A 24,893-nucleotide genomic window follows, 5' to 3' on the forward strand; every position below is an offset into this window, starting at 1 on the left:
TGCTGGTCCTGAGGGTGATTTATCAAATACATTGATTGCTAAGGTTTTCTGATGTTATCATTACATCTCTAAGGTTGCGACCGTTGTGTCAGGGTAACAACGGCCAATTGGCTTTTTGTCACTTTTTATAAGGCTTGAAAGGAAAAACAGTGATGCCCACAGCATCCTGGGTTTCGCTGAATCCCTGCATCTCCAAAACCCTCTGGTGAAACTGGGTGGTTTGCTGCAATGTCCTGTTTTCAAAACCAAGGAGTGAAGGATGACTTCTTTTGAAATGGGAAAGAAAACAGAAGAGGAGATAAAGAAAGCAGGCCTGTTGATCACACTGGAAAGCTCTAGCAGATGTTTCTCAGTGGGGGTTATTATCTCCCCCTGCATTAGTTAGCAGACCTGCCAAATAATCCTATGAACATTTTTCCTCTCAATCATTACCAACACTGACGTAATGGATGAACCCCAAACCTGTTTGAAAGACTTTGCATTAGATGGTCTTCTCTCTCAAACAAAACAAACAAAAAAAAGCTGTGGTGAATCTCAAAAGGCCTAATTCTCCATCTTGTCCTACTCTCTTCCTAGATAGGCAACACCTCCTACTTTGCCCTGGTCCCACGGGCAGGACTAAAACCTCGGGAAGCCTCCAAATGAGGTGCCCCTAAGCCTTACAGGAGAGCAGAGGGGGGAAATCAAAAAAGGTCTGTTTCCAGTGAACATTTCCAGCAGGTTAGTTTCTACCCAGGTCAGTACAAAACCAGTTCTCCCAAGCTGGGAAAAATCCTTATCACAGGAGAAACACCTCTGTTCATGCAACAAAGGCTGTGGAAATACTGAATACATCAACCAGTTCAGTCTACTCTTCAGATACCCAAGGATCATTTCACCCTTGGTCCTCTGGCCGAGTTTCCAGTCACCTGCTATGAGCAGATTGAGTGCAGTTAACGGGATCAGGATTTGAACTGAAATTCAACTTCCCCATGGAAGGTGTCGGAGGATCTCTGGGGAGGGTCAAGACAGGGGAAGACAAATGCTGCTGAGGTGACAAGAATTCGGGATACGAATCTCTTTGCCATGTCCCACAAAGGCCTGTGATGGTCCTAGTCAGCGCTCAAGTAGAAGAGGATGGGAGGGACCTCCCACCCCAAGCTCTAAGCACAGCTACACGCACAAGCCACGCAGGGGCAAACCTCCCCAGGAGAAACAGTGGGACCTCAGCTTTGGTCTCAAGCAAGGTCTGGCTACACATCTGTCTGTCCTGTCTGTTCAGGGCTTTCCTACCTCCCCTGCATGCTGCTCTGCCTGATGCCTCCGAGAAAACACCCATCTGGTTACACGTACCCCCGGCCATCACCTGATGTACCGAAGTCTAAGGTCCCTGTTTAAGCACAGCAGGAAAAACTTCCTAGCTAGGTTCCCACCATGAAGAGGTAGGACAAAAATGGAGGTGAACAGCAAAATTTCAGCTCCTGCTGTCACAGCAATGCTCCTGAGAAAGCCAGTGCCACCACTACCTTGCCAAGGGGTCCCGAGGTCACCTACTCCCTGTTCCTGCGTGGTGCCTGCTGCTGCGCAGCCGGGGCATGCTGGGATATAGCAGCAGCCCCAACATTTCGACACCTCCATGATGGGGGAGAGAGCGAGCTGCTGCTCTTCAAATGTTCTCATTCACTCAGAAGACCAGAATATCTCTAAATGTCCTGAGTAAACACACAATTAAGCAAGAAATTATTATTATATACCCAAGGCTGTTCTGGTCTGATGGGCAAATCTGCAGTTAGGCAGTTTTCAAAGTGAATTTCCTTTGTGTGGGTGTGCTTGGCAAACAGCAGTGGTGATAATCAATCTGTTAAATACAAAGCCAGAATACTTTAAATAGGCATTTTCCTTTAATGGGCTAAGACTGCTTTGAAACCAAACTGATGCGTAATTGCTTGAATAGGGATTTATTCTGCAGTCACTGACAAATGAGAGCATCTTTATTTTCTCAGCTATCCCATCAACTTCAGTTGCAGAGGTGCCATTGTGCTCGTGAAACTGCTTTGCAGTAAAAATCTTCGTTGCATATGCATGTGATCTGATTTCTCAATGCTCTGCGTCTCTTCAATGTGAAAGTCTTTGGTTTCTGTGCACTACAGAAAAAATGTCAGATGCCCAAGTCTGAACCAGTCAACAAGACTTCCCCCATAGAGGAAGAGAGAGCAGCATTGCCACAGGGCAATTCAGCTCACTTTCCTTCAGCACCTAACTTGGGGTGAGATGAAGCACCCCTGAACACTCTCCCCACTGATTTTAGGAAGAGCCTAGTGTTACTTGCAGGTGCCTAAGTCAGGACACATGATTCACCCTCCTAACGAATGAAAATCTTCAACACCACCAGTGCAGTGACAAAGAAGTGATTTAGCAGTTGGCAGCCTCGCCAGCCTGGCAATTTATGGGCCTGCCCCATTTATTGTCCCAGAGCTGAGATCCGGAGGAGGAAATGAATGCACCAGTAACAGGACAAAAATGCCACTTAAGCCCCTCTTCTGTTTTCCAGCCCCCAAAGCTTTGAGATGTTGTTCGGGATCTTCATGACATAAGGGAAGACTAGTGCAAGAAGCATCATTTGCGTTAAATCATGTACCTAGCCTGCCTTACCTATAGTGATAGCACTACTGGAGATACTGGGATTTCAAAGTTAGTCCACAGGGCGTATTGAACACAGCATAATGGTGAGGGGAAAAGCATAAACCCAAGAATAAAGAACAAATTTTTCTTCAGGTAAAGATGGCTTGAGAATGCTAAAGCCTCATCAAGAGCATTTATCCTCAAGATGTTTGTCAAATTTAGGGCTGGCTGAGTTGATTCCTTCCCCCTCAGCTGTGTTTGACCATGTCGGCAAGATGTTATCTCACAGGATGTCTCGGTGGCTGAGTCACAACCCCCAGCAGCACAGGACCGGTGCTGGCAGTGCCGACATAGCCTTGGCAAGGGCAGGAGGCAGCTAGCAGCACAGCGGTGTTCTCCAGAGGACTATTTCTGACTCCTGCTGCCTAAAAGTTGCAGCCAACAAAACTCATAAGGCATTGGTATTATTTCTGACTTCAGGCTTCTATAGCACCAGGTGGGGGAAATTTCCTTCCCAGGATGACCTCATGAATAAAATGGGTGATATCCACCCGAGCAGAGCATCAGCATGTAGCTTCAGCGTCAGCAAGCTTCAAATATGGTCCATTTCCAGCAGCAAACAGAACATATATATGCAAGATGCTTTCACCCTACATAAGCACAGAAATAGTATGTAGTTATTAACAACACATCCTGACTTCATGTTAGAAAGCAATCATTCACATACTGTAAAGGTAACACAGAATAAGTGTGAACTAGCGTTTAATCCCACATTCGTGTGAGTCAAGTACTGACTCCTTTCTGTGGCCCTGGGTGAAACCTCCCTGTTTCCATTTCCTGCTGCTTCATTAACTTGCAGGAGTTAAGGAAAATCGTATTGATTTACATGTTGGAAAAATTAAAGGTCTGGTAAAAGGAGAAGAAATACTAATAAAAGGTTAGCAGCTTTCTGGTGTTTTCAGAGCACAGTTGACTACTTAATTAGAAATTAAAATTTCTATCTGTATAGCAGCTTTCTTAGGCAGTCAACTGATGCTGAAGAGCAAACAACGGGAATACTTCTGGCCATGCTATTTCTGCTGCAAAACACAGCCCTGCTCACCTGCTTGCTCCCAACATTTATATTTCCATATATTTTATTCTCCTCGAGTTTTTGTTTTACCTGCTTGTAGGTGTTTTCTTTTCTTTTGGAGCATCACAAATGTGATCTGTTAAAATACTGACAATCCTTTAACGATTAATGTACTGCTCCAATGTTTTGACAAGATAAAGACCAAAATCAGATGTGTTTTCTGACAGAAGTCATACCACACACGGCATTCCAGCAGAGGAAGGCACAAAATAATAATCCCATGATACAGGGTAGTAGGTATTAGGCTCATTGCACAAATAGCACTATACAAGTTCATTCTGATGAATAATGCCAGGCAGGTTTTATTTTTAACAACTACGGGCGGGATTTGCTCACAGAAAGTACATAGCCCAGCTCGTGCCTGGCCCTTAACTCAGTTATTTTTTACTGAGGCTTTGTACAGCTCCAGCACAAAACTGTCTGAAAGTTAGTACATTCAGTTGTGTTCCCCTTTGCTGTACAAAGCACGCGAAGGCAGACCATCGAGAATATTTTTGAAATGGCAGGGAGATGGAATAAATTACCTGATGCGTTATTTTCTCTTCACGTTTGCTCTAGCTGAGGTCTCAGGGAGATGCAAAGCCCGATTGGAAAACAACCTCCTGCTTCTTGTCACTTAGATTTATCCCTGGTTCTTTGTCCCTCAGATTTCTGCTCAGAGTACAATTATGAACAAAGGGACACTGAACTTTGTCCAATTGTGAGTATGAATTTCCAAATATCATTAGTTTGTTGCCCAATCCCCCTTGTTTTATTATAACAGCTGTGCCAGGAGGGGTTTGAGAAAGTATCACCCCATGACATTCTGAACTTGAGCACTGAGATTTCAGAGCCTGGCTGGGTGGACATGGGGAAACCAGAGAAAGTAAAAATGCAGAGAAAATGAAAGAGAAGGCTGAAATGCAGTTGGAATGACACAGCATCTTCACACTCACTGACTGGCCTCAGCAGTGCTACAGGCAGGGTTGTCATGGGAACATGTGTAAAGACTATTTCCCTCATTTTCCCAAGTCCACACCTTCCTCGTACTTTCCTCAGATTATTTTTGGTTGTTTTTTATTTTTCTTTTCATTTTTTCTTCATTGGCAAAAATCCCTAAATGAGTGACACACATAAATGTGTTTGGTTGTATAGTTCTTCTGTGTAGAGAGAGACTAAGTATGCTAGAGTTTTTCAGCTTTAAAAATGAATGACTGGGATGGATAGGAAAGTAAAATCATGTCTTCAAATCATGTCTGCCCTCAGGAGAAAGGGAATGAGGAAGCAGTGTTCACCATTTCTCACAGTCTAAGAACTAGAAGGGACGTGGTGAAATTATGAGGTATCAGGTATGAAACAAACAAAAGATACATTTTCATACGGATTGTTGAAGTCATTGTCACAGGATGCTGTTGAGGCCAAAGGTGTAAATTTGCTAAAAAAAATGATTAAACAAGTCTCAAAATCAACACAAACAGGTTCCTTGGTGGCTGTTACTCTGTATTTGATCTCTGGCTCAGGAGCTCTGTAACCAATTTCTGTATGAAACTGGAAGGATAAATCATGGGGTAATATATGGCATAAATCCTGCCCTGTTCTTATACTCTTTCCTGAAGGATCTCCTTCTGGCCTAAGCGGACCTCTCATCAGATAAATCAGGGCAGTTCCTGTAACAAGAGTAGACTATAAAGCTAACTCCAAACTTGGCTTGCCCAGGACACAAAAGATCCTATGATACACAGTCATTTCTAGCTGTCTACTTCTTCTCCATCAAAAAATGACCTTGTGATGGATCAGTCCAAAATGGCCCTTCAGACCTGTTTACACTGGCGTTAGTCGCTTTGGACTTGAATTCATTTGGTCTCTCTTGCAATCTGTGGGACTTTGGCATCTTCCTCCCTATAAAAATAGTCATGCTTAAAAGTGAGTCTTCGTCTATTGTGGTTGATTTTCTCTAGGTTTACTCTACAGTATGCAAGATCTTTGGAAAAACTCATAGCCGCCTAATTGGTAGCAATAAAAACAGCAGCCAAAATGGACAAATGTGGAATCTTTGGCTGGTCTCAGACATAGGTGACCTGTTTTGCAGTAGCTTTCAGTAGTGATAGTTCTGACAGGTCTCACAGTAGTCATTTGAACACTTCTCAAAATCAAGCCACTTATTTCAGTGCCTGAATGCAAGTGTTTAACTTAAGACGGTCATATTGGAAAAGTCAGATCCTGTAACTTTAAAACAATTTCCAGCTTCTCATTGATCCCTTGCCTAATTTATAAGAAGCAATCCCTTTCCTAATTCTTAAGAAACACAGAAAGGGGCTTTTATTGTTGTTTAGTATTGCTTTCACCAATACCTTCCCAGTGCATCAGAAAAGTGGAATACAGAATAGACTGCTATGCCACGAATAAAAATTCTTGTGGGATTTAATATCTAGAGTTCATTGACAAAGAGATGATACAATCAACTGGAATCAGATATTGAACATTACCGACAGCCCCTGAAGCAGATATGCATTTGCAGATGTCAAAAAGCTTATGCCAAAAAAGGGTGAGCTAGCCAATAACAGCACTCTCAACTTTCTCTGGTAATGATATCATTAAGTCGTGAACGCTGGCACAATATCAATTAGTTATTCATTGTTGTAGTGTCTTGTAAAAATCCCTGATTAACCTTCCGCCAGACAGAGCATTCATCTGCAGCTTCATCGTGCCTTGTTCTCTCTTTTTACAGTTGCCCCACAACCAAGGAGTTCTCGCAGAAATGGGTCGAGGCACTTTGAAGTACTCTGGCCTTGGCGTATTTGCAATTACCAAAGCAGAACATTGCCAGATGCCTTGAAATCGATAGGATGACAACCTCCAAGCAGCTCTTGTTTCCTTCTCCTCAGGGGAACACTGAGCCTGGTCAGCATCCAAAAAAGGGCCCAATATGGGTGGGCACAAAGCTTAGTATTTTCCCTCTTGAAAAGGCAAAGGTGGACTTGCTGATAAAGCCAAGACATCTGCATTCAGCATGACTTAATTCTGCCAACTAATACAGGACTCAGAGGGTTGCTCACTATTTATTATTATTTTGTGTTCTGCAGATGGAAGTAATGTCTAAAACGTACTGGTTGTTTTCCAAACACAGCAAAGATTCAGGCCTTGCGCCACTGCGTATACAATTTCAAAAGACATGCCTCGCTCCCTATCTGATACTAACTAAGAGAGCTTTGTTCAATATACTGTCCAAACTATTGTCTGTAACTAACTCTGATGCATAACGGGGGGTCACCTCTCCTTTACCTTTCAATGACACTACAATAGCACTCGCTTTGATGGTGACTTATAAAGAAGTAACAGGTAAGCCTGTTTCTCCTTTCTGTCTTCCAACTCTTTTCTATCTGTCAAGAGGAAACGGGTTCGAGTTATGTCAGGGCAGGTTTAGATTGGATGTTAGGAAGCATTTTTTCACTGAAAGGGTTATTAAACATTGGAATAGGCTGCCCAGAGAGGTGGTGGATTCACCATCCCTGGAGGTGTTTAAGAAAAGGGTAGATGAGGTGCTTAGGGACATGGTTTAGAAGTGGTGGTGTTTTTATCAGGGTAGGTTAACGGTTGGACTTGATGATCTTAAAGGTCCCTTCCAACCTCACTAATTCTATGATTCTATGATACTTTCTTCCAGTTGAATCCTAAGGCCTCCAAATTTAACCAGTTCAAAGCCTGCAGTGCTGGTGATGCTTGCCTTGAAAATATGCGGATAACCAGCCAAAAAGCCAGAACAGTCTAACTAATCGAAACCTTGTCATGCATTTTATGCTTTCAAATGAGAAACAGAACTTTTTCTGTGGACTGACTAGCCAAAGTTTTGGTCCCAGGACAAGTGTTTTACGCTGTGACTCCTTCACCTTTACAGTATTTCCATATGGTTAACGTAATAGATTAGGATGAATGTACTTGGATTTTTAAGCTAAATAGGTGACGATTCAGTGGCTACACGCTTATACTGTGCTCACAGGTGTAGCATCTCTGCGGATGCCAATGTCCCTGTACCAGCAGATGCAGGACAGATCCACCCCTACGCTGAGGGCTGGCATTAGGCATATGCATCACTTACAAGTCAAATCCGGGGCTGATCTGTGGAGTTTAAACTTGTTTGAAGAATGCAATGGCTCTTAGCGCAGGGCAGAATTTAGCTGCTATGGCACTTTCACGGGTCAAACACCCAGGGCAACAGAGGTACCAAAGTCCCGCTGAAACTCATGGGAATTAGGGACACAATCGGAGATAAATTTCTGGGTCTGGTACGTTTCCTTTAACAATGATAAATACCATATTGTCAACACTAATTTGATTTCAAATTAGTGCAGCAGGGGCAAGTCAGCACAGACATACAGGACCAGATCTTCAGCTGGAGTTCCCGCTTGGCTGGCTGCAAGGACACGTGTGAGAAATGAAGCATCTGAAAAAACCTGCATGGAGGTGGACACAGCAGAACAGGACCATTGCCCATACATACGTGGAAACTGTAGTTCCCTGTAGCTGGAGAAATGCTGCTGAGCCTATCTGCGTTCACGTGAACCTCAAGCCAGCACTCAGAGCCCTTGAGTTCTTGGCTTCTGGCAATGCTAATGCCAGGGCTGAAATTGCAGCACTTACTGAAAATACAGGAGGGTCCTGGAAGTGCTACCTACAGCAGAAGTGGAGAACGTGATGGGCTGTGGAGGAGTGTGTGAACGACTGCATATGTGTGCTGGCCACGGGTGAAAAAGAAAAGGTTTATAAATGGAAATGTGCACCCTGGGACTGGCTGAAGGAAGCTGCGACCTGAGTTATGCTACTGATCAGTCTTTAAGGTCAGCTGTATTTTACCTGCACAGGTTGAGGCGGGGAGGTAGGGGCACTTGGGAAGCACTGTCACACTTATGTCCCACAATGCTGATAACATGCTGGTGTATGATAGCCCTAACAAAAGACTTACTGGTAGCAAGTGCCGGTCCTTTATCGCTTGCCTCTTTTGACTGCGGATCGCAGGGAAGGGAGGAAAGGGGGGAGCCACCACAGCGATGGGGCCTTGGACTTTTTGCTCTCTGTTATCACCTCGGCTTCGATGTTCTGTTTTGGAGGAGAAAGAAGACATGAATCTTTTAGAGTGTTAAAAACACATAAAGATCTCTATTATCAGCACAACAGAGATGCGGACAGGATGTGGACTCCAAAGGTGAAGGCCCTCCTTTTCCCCACTGACCAGTGCCCACCATGATCCCTGTTGCAACTGAAGGGGAGAGGCACTTCCTGGACATCCAAGCCCCTGGAAGAACAACGCTCATACAACACACCCCAGCATGTGCACTGAAGCTGAATTCCCCCAAAATGGGATTTATACCCTTTATCCCAGGTGACAAAGGAGCTACCTTCTAGGTGCTTGGGACCCGAGGCCTGATTCCCAATGGGAACCTACTGCTCCTGTTGCCCTGAGATGTCGGGATGCGGTAACACCTGCACTCTACCCGTACAAAATATACCTCTCTGAGGGGAAAGAAGGAAACACAGCCCAGGTAGGATTTCCTTCCCTGGCTGCATGGCAGCACCATACCCTCAGCATTGGCTTGATATCATGAAGGTTGTTGCAGCAGCAGCTCTGTGTCCTGGCATGGAGGAAATCATCCTGGAAAAGTGAAGATCTCTCCGCCCCAGGCCCAGAGGAGACTGACTTCCCCACAGGCTCACAATACTCAGTCCTTTTCCAGCATCAGTCCCGTCTCTGAAACCTTCCAAGTGAATGGGAGAATGCTCATGGACTTCCCATCTCTAATTTTAGGTGACAGTCAGATAATTACTGTTTGCAAAGAATGCTGCTGGAAGGGGATGATGGATTCACCTGATGCACACCGCTACAGTCCAGCCAACAACGTTTGCTGCTAGCATAGCTGTTTTCTGATCTAATGTTTAGTTTTAATTACTGCTGGTTAAAGAGATAAAGAGATAATGAAATTCTGATAGAAGAAATAGGTCAGGCGCAATAAACATGTTTAGGGTAAATTTCTGATTATAATTTCACTCCACTATACGCCGTTATTTGCAAAATAAATAAAGCAGCACATGCCAAGCTGCCCGCTGAACCTGCGCAGCTGCCATTAAATGCGGAGGGTGGGAAGTTGCCAAAACTGAGATTTGTAACTTTAAAATGATGAGGCATTTTCTGACAGCTGCCTTCCCATGCCGCTGTCAGGATTTCTCCTGCCCACAAGATGGCAGGCAGAGATCAGCCTGGTCCTGGGACAACTGCACAGCAGAACTGTCAAGAACAGAAAAGCCAACTTCTGCTCTACTCCCAACACTACTCTGATTGCAATTTGGCTGTATCGCTCTTTGCAGTGCTGTGAAGACATTCTGCACCCACGGCGTGTTCCTGAGCTAAAATCTGCAGAGAGGGTCAAATGCAGTAATTAATTGGAATGTTTTATCCAGCCAACAGATGCTCTGCAGATCCGCGTAATCGATTATTATTATAACCTGATAACAATAATAAATGAGCAAGGCAACGATAGCTGTTGGTGCAAAGCACTTCCAACACAGGAGGCTGCTGTTCAGCATTTTAAGGGTGACCTGCATCAATTTTCTCCTTCCTTATGGCACAGAAAAAAAGGTAGGCTTGTTTGTCTACTTTTACTTGCTTCCTGGTAAGAATTTTCCCTTGGCTAGGTTCTCAGTGAAAATGGACCTTTCCCCATCTGTTGCCTTCCCTGTAGTGTGCTGTAGTAGGACCATCCAGACGTTGGCACCTAGTAAATTCCCTTTATGGCAGGGATCCAGGAGCCTGGTTATGACCTCGATTCCTCCTGCTCCCTCCCTGTGTTGCGTGATCTGGTTTTGAGGCTACAGGTCTCCAGTTTGTTAGGAGGTGTTCCCTGGCCTGGAGCAGGGACACCTGCCTGACCCTTCTAAGTTGTCCAGGGTATCATCTGGCTTTCAGCTGCCACCCTTGAAGGATGCAGGTCTCCTCCAGTATTGTGCTTGGAAACCCCATGCAGACAGCTCAGTTTCTGTGGAGACTCAGTAATACCACTGGGCTCCAGTTTCAGCCCTTGGGAAGTTAAACCTTATCTGTCCTGGAGCTGAGGCATTGTTTACCATCTGTTTAGCGGAGGGAGACAAGATGGCCTTGCTGAAACACTCAGTGCCTCCATCCTTTTGGGGCCAGTGCAGAGATTTGCTCACACAATTGAGACATATCCACTTTAATAGAAAAACAGATAAACAAAGAATGTAAAAAGGAAGAGTAAGAAGTCCTTTTCAGCTCTACTCTAGTCTCTAGTAACCATAAACAACCCAAAGAGGGCATAAGTCTTCTCTACAGCTAAAATTGCATCTTCAGCTTTATTTCTTCTCCTGAGTCTCTAAGTCCCAGTGGAGACCAGTGCCTACAGCCCTGTGCCTGTGGCTGAGCACCCCACTGCTGCCTGGAGGGGACCGTGGTGAGGTGTCATGTGCGTGGAGATGGAGATGGAGATGAAGCCAGAGCGTGAGTGGGCACCTACCTCTGCGCAAGGCTCGCAGATGCTGCTTGGCGTGGTGGTGCAGCTCCTCCACACAGGGCGGTCTGGTGGAGGGGAGGAAGATGTTTCTTTGCTGATGCCAAGGTGCTCGGTAATAGACACTCAGTTTGCTCTCTGCATCCAGGTTGGAGACAGCTGTAGGATAAAACCAGAGTGGAAGGTAAGACTCCTAGCCTCTCTTACATCAACCTAGCCGAAAAGCAAAGGCTCTCGCTTGGAACAGCAGTGCCAAGAACAAGCACTGGGGATGTTACAGCACCTCTCCTCCCACCAAATAACAGTGACCATTATCTTCTCTGTGTTTTCACACCACATTACACCACTTAGCATTTAGACAATGCCCTTTCGCCAGATTGCAGATGGCTCTATAGAGGCAAGTAGGTGCAAGGCTACTGTATTGGTGTTAAATATACGGACTGAAGGGATAATAATTTTATAGATAGCAAAATGAAAAGGCAAAGAAGCTACACAACTTTCCCACAGTAACATTTTGAGCAAGGGCAGAGGGAGGAATGGGTCCCTTCTCCTGCCAATATGCTCTTTCACTGCATCATGTTACACATGACTAATTTCTGACACAGGTTGCGAGCTCGTTGCCTTCCAGCGCGTAACGACTGAGATTAACTGCCTGCCCTGCTGAGCAACTCTAACTGTCATCTATCAAAAGAGGTCCCCTTAATACACAGGCACTTCTGAGGGACAGGAAAACTTCAATTCCTCTGCAGAGAAATCCCAGAAGTCTGCCTCTGAAAGTAACATGAACCAAGTCCGCTAAATGTTTGAGAGAATATCTTGGGAGCACTGGGGCCTGGAGGAGATGTGCCCAACCTCAGTGTACACAGTAGCCAGATTTCCAAGGGACAAAGCGAGAGAGGAGGGCCATGGAGGAGGCCAGCACTCTGTCCTGGCTGGCCGCGTGAAGCAGGCTTGTCCCATCTAGGGTACACAAGAAAAGGGGAAGGGACATGCCGCTGTTGTACGACACCACCAAGAGGGAGGCCAAGCCAGAGAAAGGGGTTGGCAGCAGGATGTACACAGAAGTATGTTGTCTCCAGCCAAGGAACTAGCATGTTTTGGGGCTCCCATCTACTTTGCATGCTTTGCACTCTCTGACCTGCAGGAGCAATTGCCCTTTTTTGAGGGGGAATCAGTGCAACATGTCAGAGAGCTGCTCTCTGTTGGAGATGCTTTGCTCTTTCTCATTTTGTCACTTTCCTTAATGCAAAACAACGTTCACTCGGGCTGAAGGCATACCAGTGTTTTGTATAGAGAAAGAAACTGGGAAAGTACAGTAGGAGAAGAAGGAGGGAGCAGACACAAGGGGAGAAACCCAGGAACCATGCTGTCATGTGCGGGGTGCTGACAGACTATCAGTTTTCATAAGAAGAAAAAAAAAAAAACAGTTCACAAAACTTTGTGGGTGTCACAATGGAAGTGGTAGTATAACATGGTGATAGACTTGCTGATCTTTGGGCTCTCAGAGCTTCAGCCCCACTGAAGGGACCCAGAACTCTGTGTGCAGTAGGCAGCCTTGCAGGGTCTCTCAGTGGATTCTTGCAGGTGGGGTTTCACTCAAGTTACAGCGTGTTCGCAGCGCTGCTCCATGCGACTGGCCATGGTGTCAGTGCAAGGAACGGCACCAGACTGAGAAAAAAAATGAGTGATAGTAGGGGGGGTTGTAGAATGAATGATGGCAAGCTGTAGGTGTTTGTTCATCATGAGGATTTACTAATTAAATTATCGACATTGTAATAACATCATGTTGCCAAATCGCAAGCAGAGCTTTTGATGGCTTGTCTGTCTGTCACCACTGCAGTAGGTGAATATCTCACTAGCATGAGCTGATTTTTATATTTCTTTTACCCCTTGGGGGTAAAAGAAATATATGCACTACATCTATTTTGCAGACAAGGTACCGAGGCACAAAGCAACCTGCCCTGATCCTGTTCTGAGCTGCACTGCCTCCTTGGGAAGCTCATCTCAGGACAAAAATTTTTAAGTGATAGTAATGATACCCCACCCATTCTTTATATTGCTGAGGATATGTGATATTCATGATCACAAATTGTACCCTGGAGGCTAATGAAATGGCAGGCACAAGCAGTTCCTTCCCACTCCCAGAAAAAAACCTGTCTAGACTGCAGGTCTAGTAGTTGTCTGTGACAGAGCTCAGTAAGTAAGGCAAAAGTTTTACCTACTTATGAAATGTTCAGATACTTCATTAGACTAGAACAGATTTCGCTGCAAAAATTAACTTGTAGAAAGCTCTTCTGGCTTTGGCAGCGGTGTTTTACAAATAAGAAGAGTAGGAGTTGGGTTAATACACTCTGCATGAGACTTAGAAATGAAACCAAGCTAATACAATTCTGCTACGCACTTGCTGATGTAGACACACATTGCTGTTCACAGATAAACCAGCATGACCTCTTCGCCATCCAACAAGTCTCCCTTAGCCAGCAAACCCGGCAGAGCTGTGCATAGTGCTGTACCAGAAGAAAAATAAAGCACAAATACATTGCTTATCTTCAAATGATAGGGCACTAAGAAGCTTACAGAACCCTGTGCCACGGCCCCAGCCAGCGCACATCCATATCTTCTCGCCTTTCCCTGCAGGAACTCTGATTCACTGTGTCAGGGAATATGCCCCACTGACACCAAGAAAGCAGAAATATTGCACAATACGCCCCGAACTGAACGGTCCTTTAAAATACTCAAAAGCTGGAGTGGATTTTCTAGACGTTCCAGAATAGAAACTAAAAGAGCTGGCAAAAAAGCCACAAGGGCATGAATGTTCTCAGCCTGCAGTGGGGAGAAGCTCAGAAGGAGGGAGAAGTGCCGGGTAGGGTAGAGGACAATGCTGGCCCAAGGACAAATAAGTATAAACCCGCCGTGAATGCAATTAGGCTGGATGTTAGAAGAACAGCATCCCAGCCTCAGAGCAGCGAAGCTCTGGAAAAACCTCCCAGAAAGGGGAAAGAGAGGGAAGAAGCTCACCGGTAAATGAGTGAGCCTGCACCGTTTCTGAAGGGAACTACCAGATGCGATTGCCTGCCAAAAGAGGGACCACTTCCACTTCGTTCCTTGCACATTGTCCTTCGCGCGTGTCCCTCCATGTCCTTTGCACATTGCCTGTGCTCCTGCAATGGCATCTCGCCTGGCCCCCGCTCTTCGGGCATGCACCCCTGGGAGCTGGGCACCATTGCTACGAGCTGAAGAGGATGCAAGCGCAGGAGCGGACTGTGAGCTTTTGGGACCACTGCACATCTGATTTTCTGCACAGGGCTGAATCTCTTACCTCCACTAAAAGAAAAAAGCCAACCCTGTGGTGGGGAATTCATCAGTCAAAGACCACCGGACTGACAACCAGAAGACCTGTTCAGGCAAAGCTTCACCATGTGCTTCTGCTAAAAGCCTGGGTTAAATATTAAGACTCCCTATGTCTTGGTTCTGTAATAATGGGGATAAGGTATCTCTTTCAGCCAGCACTTCCTTTCAGTCGGTGTTTCACGCCGCAGGCTGTTTTTACAATGCCAAGCCTGTGCGTGGCTGTAGCCCCTCAGCATCATCATAATACGCATAATAAAGCAGTACAGAAACTGTAAAGCCACACTGTTTAAATTATTAACAGCTGGACACCACAGTGAACGGGAAAAAAAGCCTGTACAGATATAGGAAAGGCTGCATTTCAGGCATCAGATATAGATTGTTAATATATTTTTAGCGTGCGCTTTGATCAATTTAGAACATACAAGTGAATCATATAAACTATCGTGTTCATTTCATTCCCGAGTTAAAGTAATTGTTTTTTTGTCTTGTGGGATGACAAAACGACAAGAGACCATTTAAATGGATTCTCCATTACATTCTGCGGATCCATTAACATTGGCTGGTTTCCTGACAACCAATGTCAAACAGACATACACTAATGGCTGTTCTCATGAGAAGATTTTTTGAAGGTTTCCAAATAGCTGTTTTATCAAAGTTGATCATATTTATCATTGACAGACCCTTCTCATCTTCTCATCCTCTCATTCACTCTCCCTCCCTCGTTTAGCAAAGCAGAAAAAGGATCCTGCCGTAGCAGAGCTGGATGTGGATGCTTGAAGGTTGCGCGGCTTTAGTGCACTCAGGCGTGGTTGTTCTAATAATAACACCACAAAGGCCAAGCAAGAAAGATTTCTGCTCTATTTATTTGATAGATCCAGGGGTTTCCCCTCCCAACTCCGTCTGCTTCTCTAGACACTTGCCTCCCCCCTCCGCAGCTCCTTCTGCTTCTCAACTTTAATATTAATTTTTTCTATATTATAGCTGCCATTAGGTGTCGGGGGGCAGGGGGGAGAGATAATTTCTTATGTTTCCTGTTTCAAAGAGAAAACAAAATTTGGTGTAAGGTGTGAAAAAGTGTGCAGCCCGGAGGGGATTTGAGCGGCGAGTGAGAAAGGTGCCTACATGCTAAGGGACAAAGCCCAGAGCTGTCACACCGTGAACTCCTGCACAAGCGAAGTTGAACCAGAGGCTGCTGAATACTTATGAAAGTACCTGGATTCCAAAAGACAAAATGAACAATTAAAAAGGATCAGACTAGCGACTAAGCCTATTCCGGAGCCCAATTACTCTTATGAGAGGCTCTAATGACCCAAGCCCTTTGCGGGAGGCAGAGGAGCTGGGGGTTGTGCACCCAATGAAACTCCACTGCTTCTCCCCGCTACACCGCAGGGATGCAGGATGCTCTTGAAGGCTGCCGTGGCCAGCAGCACCGTGCCAGGCTCTGCTTGGGAATCCCTTCTTCTCCAGTGTTAAGGTGGTTGACCTGTCATTTTAGCAAATGCCATTTTTTCTAGCCATTCCAGGTAAAAATGGTGACTTTTTTCTTGCGTGACTCAATGTCACAAGAAAGCTGTATGTTCACCCAGTTTTGCATAAACAGGCCTATGCCAGCAGCAGCAGAGTTCAACCTAATCATACTCTTCCACACCTACTTCCCAGGTCAGCAGTGAGTTACTGTCTGCTAAGTTTGTGTGCAAAACATTGCAAGAAAATGAATTCTGAGGAAGACCAGATTATCTCAAAGACTAGGCAGTCTGGCAACACATCCAACTTCATCAGGCATTTTAGTGCATAAAAGTTTCATTGAGGCAAGTGCTGAGTCTGATGTGAATTTTATTTATAGCCCTGAATGTCTCGAATGTGTGCTTCCCCCAAGTACTCGTGTCTCCACTGTAACACCCAGGGGGCTTAAGCCTACAAGGCTGGTAAAAATCTACACTCGCTTCTCTGCTGTACATGTCCCACATTTTGTGCAACGCATCAGCAAGCTCAGTACTTTCAAAGCAGCTCCCTCTGCGGCTACTGCTTCGCAGTGATGGCACGCTGGGTGCCGGGGCTCACCCAGCAGGGACACAGGCGCCTGGAGCTCCTCGGAGGTGGGTCGATCACTCTGTTTTATACAACTGTGCTTGCTCCCGACCATGCATGCACCCAGACGTTTCCCCCAGTCCTGACCGATTTGCCAACGGCAAACCCAACCAACTGGAAATGCAAATAGCTATTTGGATGAGCTACCTTCCTATCTCACCTTTATTAAGGACTGAAAAATGCCCACACAAAGGGAGCGTGTCGGCGCGGCTGCTGCTCCTTACAAAGAATCGTGCTACTGGCTCTTCAGTATTTGTCACCCTGCTGAACAATGGCAACCTCACCATAACTTCAGCGACTGTACCTACAAGCACGGGCATGCACACAACTTCCTTCACACCTCTAGATAAAAATTTTCAAGTGACTGGAGCCAGAAACTCAGACAAACCCTGATGCGCTTGGGAACCCAGTTCACCCTGGCAGGGGCAGGATGCCATGCTCTCTCCCCACCAAGGGGAAGCGATAATTTCTGTCCATGTCAGTGCCACAGCAATACCTGACAGTGATGGCTTTCTCTTCTGAAGCCCTTTTGCCGGGGGGGTGCATCAGATAATGGGAATGGGACAGGTGCTCCTGTGCCTCGGCACCATGGGGGCTACTGAGGACCCTGCCTGTACTTCCCTGTCCTCCTCTTCCCAGGCAAGCTGGTGTGTGGTCCAGCTCCCACAGGAGATGTGAGAGCTGATGAAGGTCCCACCTAGGCCTTGACAGAGCTTTCTAAGCATGCTTCTCACATAAGACAAGAGATGCTCAACTCTCAGTGAAATAGGAAACTGCATACCAAAACCCCTGTCTCCTTTTCCTCAACGCTTCTGTGCATCTTTGGGATTTGTTCAGGATCTGGATGGGATTCCCCCATCCTTGGTCATGTCTTTTGTTACTCCTTTCCTGGTGCACTCGGACATTCGTGAGGGCACTATTCAGTGTGGACATTTCCCTTTCAGTCCTCGCAGCGCCCACTGTCACAGGGCCATGGGTGACTGAGGCCCCATTTTGGATGGTCTGTTGCTCGATTACTTCTCTCGGGGAGCCCACCCTGGACAACATGGTTTGTAATGGCTCTGCGCGTCATTGTATCTTATTATTGCTATTACCAGGGCAGAAAACCAAATGGTTTCTGAAGATTTTTCACCCTGTGCAACCTGAGTCCAGGATGGATGTGAGGAGCAAACTCCAGCAGCACAGACCCCGAGACATGGCTTGGGCGACCAGTCTGGACCACCACGTTTGCCCTGCCACTGGCGCTTGCGCATGCAAATCAAAGCCAGCGCGACTGCGTCTACACGGGCTGCAGCTGCCCTCTGGACAAACATGAGGAGAGACATGCCAAAACAAGTTAAGCCTTTAGCTACGTATGGGCAACAACATGAGCACAATTATTATTGTCTGCACTCATGGATTTAGCAAATTCTTCAAACTCAAGCAAAAAGGCAGAAACCTCACTGGCAGCAGAAACTGTTGAGAAAGACCATGATCTTTTATGCTCTTTGTATTGTTTTATTTCTTGACAATACAGTGAAAGTTGTCACATTTCAACCACGGTTTCTAAGCACATCCCTGTGACATTTTTCTGCCTTCCACTATGCCACACGTGGAAATATCAGCTATTCAAGAGAAAAATGGACAAGTGGACAAAATCCCATCCGTATTTGGCAGTCAGCTATCTGGAAAGATTAAAATACTGGAAAGCATATGATTTGAATGTCATTTCCATGTGCAGATCCTTGAATTTTGCATTTACCTGCTATTCAGTTAACTGGCACAACAACAGACATAATTCAAGAGGGCTGGGAAGTGTGTGGTTCTTATACACGTAAGAAGATTAGGCTGTTAAGCAATATGCACTTATGTGAAGAGTACCACATGCTAATCCTATTCTTGGCTTTGCTGCTTTCAATCACTGCTGGCGGTGTTTGAACATATTTTTAACTGCTTTTCCTAACTCTGTCAAATAAGTTATGGTGGCCAGAATGGGACTTGGTATTTCTAAGTATTTCAAAGCTGTCACTGCAGGATAGACAATAACCTCTCAGAAACACACAGTATTTCATACATTCAAGCCTTCATTCCTGTGAAGCTTCTCTCGCCAGCGATTTCTTCCTCTCCTTTTATTCCTGTTCTCCAGTCTATGTTTTACATGGCTGGAAGAGAAATATCTTCACGCTCTCAGCTACGAAATAGCAGCAAACATAGTGACAGACAGCAGGTTTCTGTTGGAGGGTTTCATTAATGGAGTTGCCCTTCTCACCCAGGAGAGGTGAACGGCATTTTTTTTTTAGATGCACATGTCTACGCATTATACATAGCCATGAATATGTGCAATTGTGCGTACGCCCCCACCCCATCACACCCAGCTCTGCAGCAAAGAAATCCCCCCTGGTGCACGTCTCTCCTAATGCATGGTGACAGAAAGTACTGGAGGGAGTGCAACACACTTATCTATTAATAAACATCTGAAATGTTCAATAATGTATGTGTAGCCGTGGTGTTTCTATGGTCCTTGTTCAGTCAGAGATAGCAGGAAGCCCATCAGGGAAAGCAGGTTAGTAAGCAAAAAAGAACAGCCCCAATAAAGTCGGCCTTTATTCCCAGGGCAGCTGAATACATATGACTAGACAAAAGTTTTCGCAGTTGTGTATGCGTAAAATTAAACATTTAATCCAATTCTACGTCTTCAGAGACCACAACCCAGCTGGGGAGTGACTCATGCCCCACCTAACTGAGTGGAAGTGATACAAAAGGCAGCATTGGTGTTGCCTGCAGGGCAATGGGAAAGAAGGCAGACAGCACGTGAGTCCTGCCTGGCAAGCTTAAGGTTGCCGTCAGGTCAACTGTTCTGCAGGATGAGTCCATATCCATTTCAGTTTGCTACCATGCTCCATGAGAAAACAAAAAGCTAATTAGCCAGTAAAACAGTGAAGGCACAAACAGTGTTAAAGAAAAACCCCAAACCCCAAACCAAATTAGTTTAAGGTTACTGGATCTACTGGTAAGGATGAATTGTTATAGCAGGGATGATAGGACATCACACACATGCACACACATACACGTGTTTGTGTAGGCACACCCCAGAGCACGTAACTGAAATCAGTGTCTCAAGAGAGCCCTTTCAATCCTACGTGCTTAATTAGTTGAAAGCACTTCTTTCAATCTGATGTATTGTCAGTGCTTGTCAACAGATTTCTTCCCATGTTGACCCTTCACATTACTCCCACTCTCGATAGGCAGCAAGATAAAGTCTCTTATCTCCGGCAGTGTAGTGTGTGGTCTCTATAAAACACTTTGTAAGCCTGCTTTTAGACATCCTTTGCAATTTCCCCTCACTGCTCTGCTATTTTTCTCCTGTACTGACTCGGCCCAAATCGCTACTAAGCTTGCCCGAGTTGCTCCAATGGGTCACCAGAACGCCCTGCCTTTTATCACACAGAAGTGTGCAGTTCACTGGGATGTTGGTCTCAAATCAGTCACCCTGATTTCATGTGCCAGCACTCAAGAACAGACCTTCCTCGGTTAATGCTTACCTTCAGGATCCTGTGAAAACAACACCCACGCATTCCTCGGCCTATAGACATCTTTGTGATAGGTCAAACAGTGTTTTGGCAGCGGTTTTAATACATCTGGCCTATTCTCTGACTCAAAACATTAAATTCCCCTGCATATTTCTATCTGAACATTTACACCTAGTGGTCATTTCTCAGTAACAGCCTTTTCAGTCTATGCTAAGGATCCTCTTTTCAAGAAGAGCCGAGGCTTGCGCATTGGAGCACCTATTTCCACATCAGCATCCACAATACAAACATCCTCTCCACATTTGTGATCGTGCAGCCCAGCTGTAAAACACTGGGAGCCTTGAAAAAGCACTCTGGAAGATGACACTCCACACAGAATATGCTGTGTTTGGCATGTTGGGAGATAAGATTCAGATGACTTATTCCAAGTACAGCAAATATATTTCCGTTTTCCTTTAAATCTTCATAAACTACAACCTTCCATAAAAGCTCTAAAAATTAGTCTCCATCAATTTCTGTGCCTTCTCCATTCGGCTCTCCGAAGTGGCATTTGGCATCAATTACACCAACGGTGCTGTGATACACGTGTCTGTCTCTTGGGCTGCAGATCGAGGGCACCAACTTATTTTACACAGGGCATCAGAAGGCCATCAGCGGGTGACAGCGTTTTGTTTACTACTGACCTACCCTTCATTCAAGGTGATAACCTGTAAGCAAAAAAGCCCTTTAGCCCCCCTGCTAAATCTTGTTAGTCCCTGATGTGGCTCCCCATGGGTAACGACAAGTCACTGTGTTGGAAGGGCAACGCATATGCTATAGCGGAAAAACACCACGAAAAGCAAAGAGCAAACCCAAACCAAGACATGGGTTACATTTTGTATCTAGGATAAAAGCATCGCGGATGTTTTTCTGTGAATGTCTTTCCTCACTGGCATGTGTTTGACCCTCTTGCCTTCACCAAACCGCATGGGGAAGCCAGAATCTGAGGTCAGAAGCTGCTCCCCAGCAAAAAACCAAGACCAAAGAGTTTATGCAGACAGCGAACAAGCAGGGCCCCCTCTTCCCTTCCGCTGGCACCGCACATAGGCTGAGAAATCAAACCCCCAAAAGTCAGGAACAAGCCATGTGTTAAGACTAGCGACGGTAGTTCATATTTCACACTTCTTCCTCCCCACTCGTCTTTTTCAGCGTGCTTGGCTAGACGCCCTGAACGCCGCCGCTTAACTGCAAGTTGAGGTAAGTAGCAACAGTTCCTTCCAATTATATTTAGTAAATACTATGCTACTATTGCTACACGCGTTCCTTCAAATTACTCACAGGCATCCGGGGGAAGACAGAAAGTCAATCATCTCAGAGAGACCAAAGGCAACTCTTTTTTTTCTTCCCTTGGGGAAATATTCTTGCCGCTCCTGCAGCTCCATCAGTCCTTTCTTGCAGAGGGACTGAGAGACTTGGCTCTGTCTCAGGTCTCTAATTGCTCTTGAGGTCATGCCTGCCCCGCGAAGCTTCCTCCGCATAATGGCGAGGCAGCTTGTTTCTTGGGTCAGGCAACAAAAAATCACGTACACGACTCCATGACGTTACTCCCGTGCCAGCCTGATGGTGGCCCAGGGATGGCTGGGCACAGAGGTGCGGTTAAAGACACGACCAGTTCACTGTGTAGCTCCTCCGGGTCCTTTCAGTAACATTCTTCCCCAAACTCAGTGAATATCCATCAGCATCCCTCTCAGATGTTTCTTCTGGCCCTGGCCTCCCAAGTGGTTTACTTGAAGCCCAATTTCAGACAACTGGCTGTGAACTGGCCTTGCGGAGCCCCCAGCCCACGAAGGGGCTCTGGGCCAGGAGGAAGGTCCTATTTCGGCACTGTCCAGCAGTATCCTTCTCCAGTCCCACTTCTGACAAGACACTTGGGTGAAACATTAGAGCCAACAGGGCTGTGAGGGTTGAGAGAGCCGTAACGAGGAGCCAGCTGGGAAGAAGTAACACGGCTAGCTGCCTTGCTGAGTTTCACTTGATGAAAAAATACTCAACAGAGTCCTCGGTGTTTTGTAAGAGGAAGGAGAGCTGCCCGAAAATATAGATTTCCGCCCCCTCCCCTTCTATACTTTCTCAAAGGAATCGATTTTAATGAAGAAACCTGCTTAGGGGTGGATTCTTGTTAACTTTGCAAGTCCCCTCCACCCTGCCCAGTGCTGCCCTGATGGGGGCTGCTGCACCGCTATGGTCGTGTCCCAGCACCATTCCCCGCTGGGGCTCCAGCTCCTACCCAGGTATTGCAGCCTCTCCCTTCCAAGTTTTAGGGCTCAAAATTAGCCCTTAATCCATAAAGCACACACATGTCATGATATATGGCATGGACTGTATTACTTACAGTACTTGCTATTCACGTGTATACAAAGCCACTGAGATACACTGGATTACTTTTTAGAAGGAACCCATCCAGATCATGTTTGGAAACTGTCTGTCTTTGTCAGCAATATTGTATACCTAGACTGCAGGATGAATAACTTATGTCAAGATAAGTTATTTTCTTGCTGTTGTTGTTATTCTCAGCTTGCTCACCTTAGGCATTAATATTTTTTCTGCAGAGTTGCACTGTTTTTTTTTCTACTATATTTCAGGTGCTTGCTTACCTAAAATGGTCCCCAAGCCTCAAATATTAAAAGCCTAGTTTGCAAATTTAACCGAGGTGAGCCCTGTTAGCTGTATCCCCTCGTATGTCCCCGCAGAGGATGCAAACCTGTTACCGTGTCAGCTCAGGAGCCCCTACAGCTCATGCCAACCCGCTAACCCCCACTTTGAATTGAGACATCATGGTTAAAGGCAACTAGCACACAAAATGCAGCATGAAAACATTCAAGCTAAAATCAATTTTAAAACATTTTCTTCTTGCAAAGTGTCATAAGGTGTTAATAAAGACCATAACATAGACTATCCTTTATTGTTATGGCTAGTGTAGCTTTATGAGCCAAAACCATATCCTATTGTTTGTACTCACATTTATATTACTAAGCCACATTATTTATGCAGAAAACCTAATTGAGTTCTGATGGGATTTCTGAAAAGCCACAACTGCTGAAGAGCTACAGGGTTTGTCAGATGCTGCAGGGGTGGGGACCACTCTCTGGCGAGAGTCTTCATCCAGAACATAATAGCAAACAGCAAATTCTTGCACATTTGTAACTCCTCTGTCTTTGTGCACGCATTGGACCGAGCACAAGGTAGTTTTCAACACGTTGGCTTTAGCACAGCAAATACAGGGAGCGGCAAACAATTGTGCGGTTAATGTACATATAAAATGATTACCTTTTAAGCGTGGGCAGACATTTTATTATGATTGTGTACTGACTACTGCACGTGAAGAAGAAAAACAGAAGGCGCAGCAAAATGGGTATGTTCTGCTGCATCCAGTCAAAACCAGAGCAGAAATGTCAAGTGTCAACGCCTACTGGTAACTATCAGAAATACCACTGCGGCATGGCACTGGCTGCAGCACTGGACAGGAAGCCTTCAAGCTCTCGATTGTAAGCAGTGATGAAAATAAAATAAAAATAAACTGCAGGAAAAAAATCCACAGGAAAAGCAATTAAACCAGGAAATACTTTCAGGAAAGGAAAAAGCAAAGGAAAGGAAAGAAGGAGAGGGGAGGAAAGGGCATCATCATTAAAATTATCATGCAGAAAGTGTAAGTAAAAAATGGGGCCGTCAAGTAGCAAACAGTGTTTGACCTTAATATATCACATATTGAGTGGAATGGTGAATCGAGGGAGAGAGCACTCCTGGGATGCTTGGATTTGTTCACGGGGAGCAAAGTTGACAATATTTCCAAGCATACAGAAGCAGACAACGGAAAGCAATCACAAAAGCAACTTTCCCCAGGAGAGATTTGTCTCCCTGGAGTGTTTCTGTAGCTAACAGATAGGCTTCTCGCTGATTTCTTGAGTAAGAACGAGCCTCAGAGAGCTACAAATACTCCTCTGGCAGAGCCTGTGCCCCTCTGTTCATTGTGGCAGGACCACGAGAAGGTGGACTGTGCTGTGCCAGCGTGTCCCAGCACCACTGGGCACCGAGAGGGGAGATGCTGCCTTTACAGGGGAGCAGGATCGCCTACTTAGAAACAAATGTGTGTTTGCAAAGCCACGGATGGGTTCCCGCTTTTACTTGTTGAATATATTTCATGGCAAAATAAAAAGACAAATTTGGATGACAGCCAAGCAAGCTAGCAAGGCATAAGGTGACTTTTAACTCAAAAGGTGAAGGACTGCCTGAGAAACTGAACAAATACATTCATTTTTACGAAGAGGGGGGTAAACACGCTCAGAAATGTGACACAGTAAGCCAGATCAGGTATCATATTTTGCTGTCCTTGCTCTGTCCTTTCTCAGTCGCAGCTCTGCCCGACTTCTCTGTCCCCTTCGGCTACGCTGGGACATCAGGTCTGGTCCTAATTACCTCCCTCCCACTTTACTGCCTTCTCCTCTCAGCCTCTCTTCTTACTGTGTGGATTTTCCAAGCGGCATTAAAAAAAGAAGTGCTGGAAGAGGTGCCAGACTGCTCTAGAGGCTGAGATGCTCTACACGCTGCACAGGGAAAGGCAGACACCCACAGATATACCCCATTCCTGATCTGGCAGGATGCTGTCTGGGGAGAGGTGGCAATCAATCTTCACATCTTGTCAACTCCCGTAGCATCTGCCAGCCCAGGGGGAGGGGGAGCCGC

The 24,893-nt window shown here is 45.7% G+C and overlaps 1 protein-coding gene across 1 annotated transcript in view; it reads right to left on the reverse strand.

The window, feature by feature from the left end:
• NHS (NHS actin remodeling regulator) overlaps window positions 1-24,893 on the reverse strand; it is a gene marked incomplete at its 5' end in the record, with an annotated part of 263,156 nt that overhangs the window by 13,731 nt on the left and 224,532 nt on the right. The window contains 2 exons of the mRNA XM_082485623.1: window positions 8,673-8,806; window positions 11,233-11,385. Coding sequence (XP_082341749.1) covers window positions 8,673-8,806; window positions 11,233-11,385 — 287 coding nt within the window. The remainder of the gene's footprint in view (window positions 1-8,672; window positions 8,807-11,232; window positions 11,386-24,893) is intronic.

The sequence above is a fragment of the Vanellus vanellus genome, assembly GCF_965231255.1.
Source record: "Vanellus vanellus genome assembly, chromosome: 1".
Taxonomy (NCBI): Eukaryota; Metazoa; Chordata; class Aves; order Charadriiformes; family Charadriidae; genus Vanellus; species Vanellus vanellus.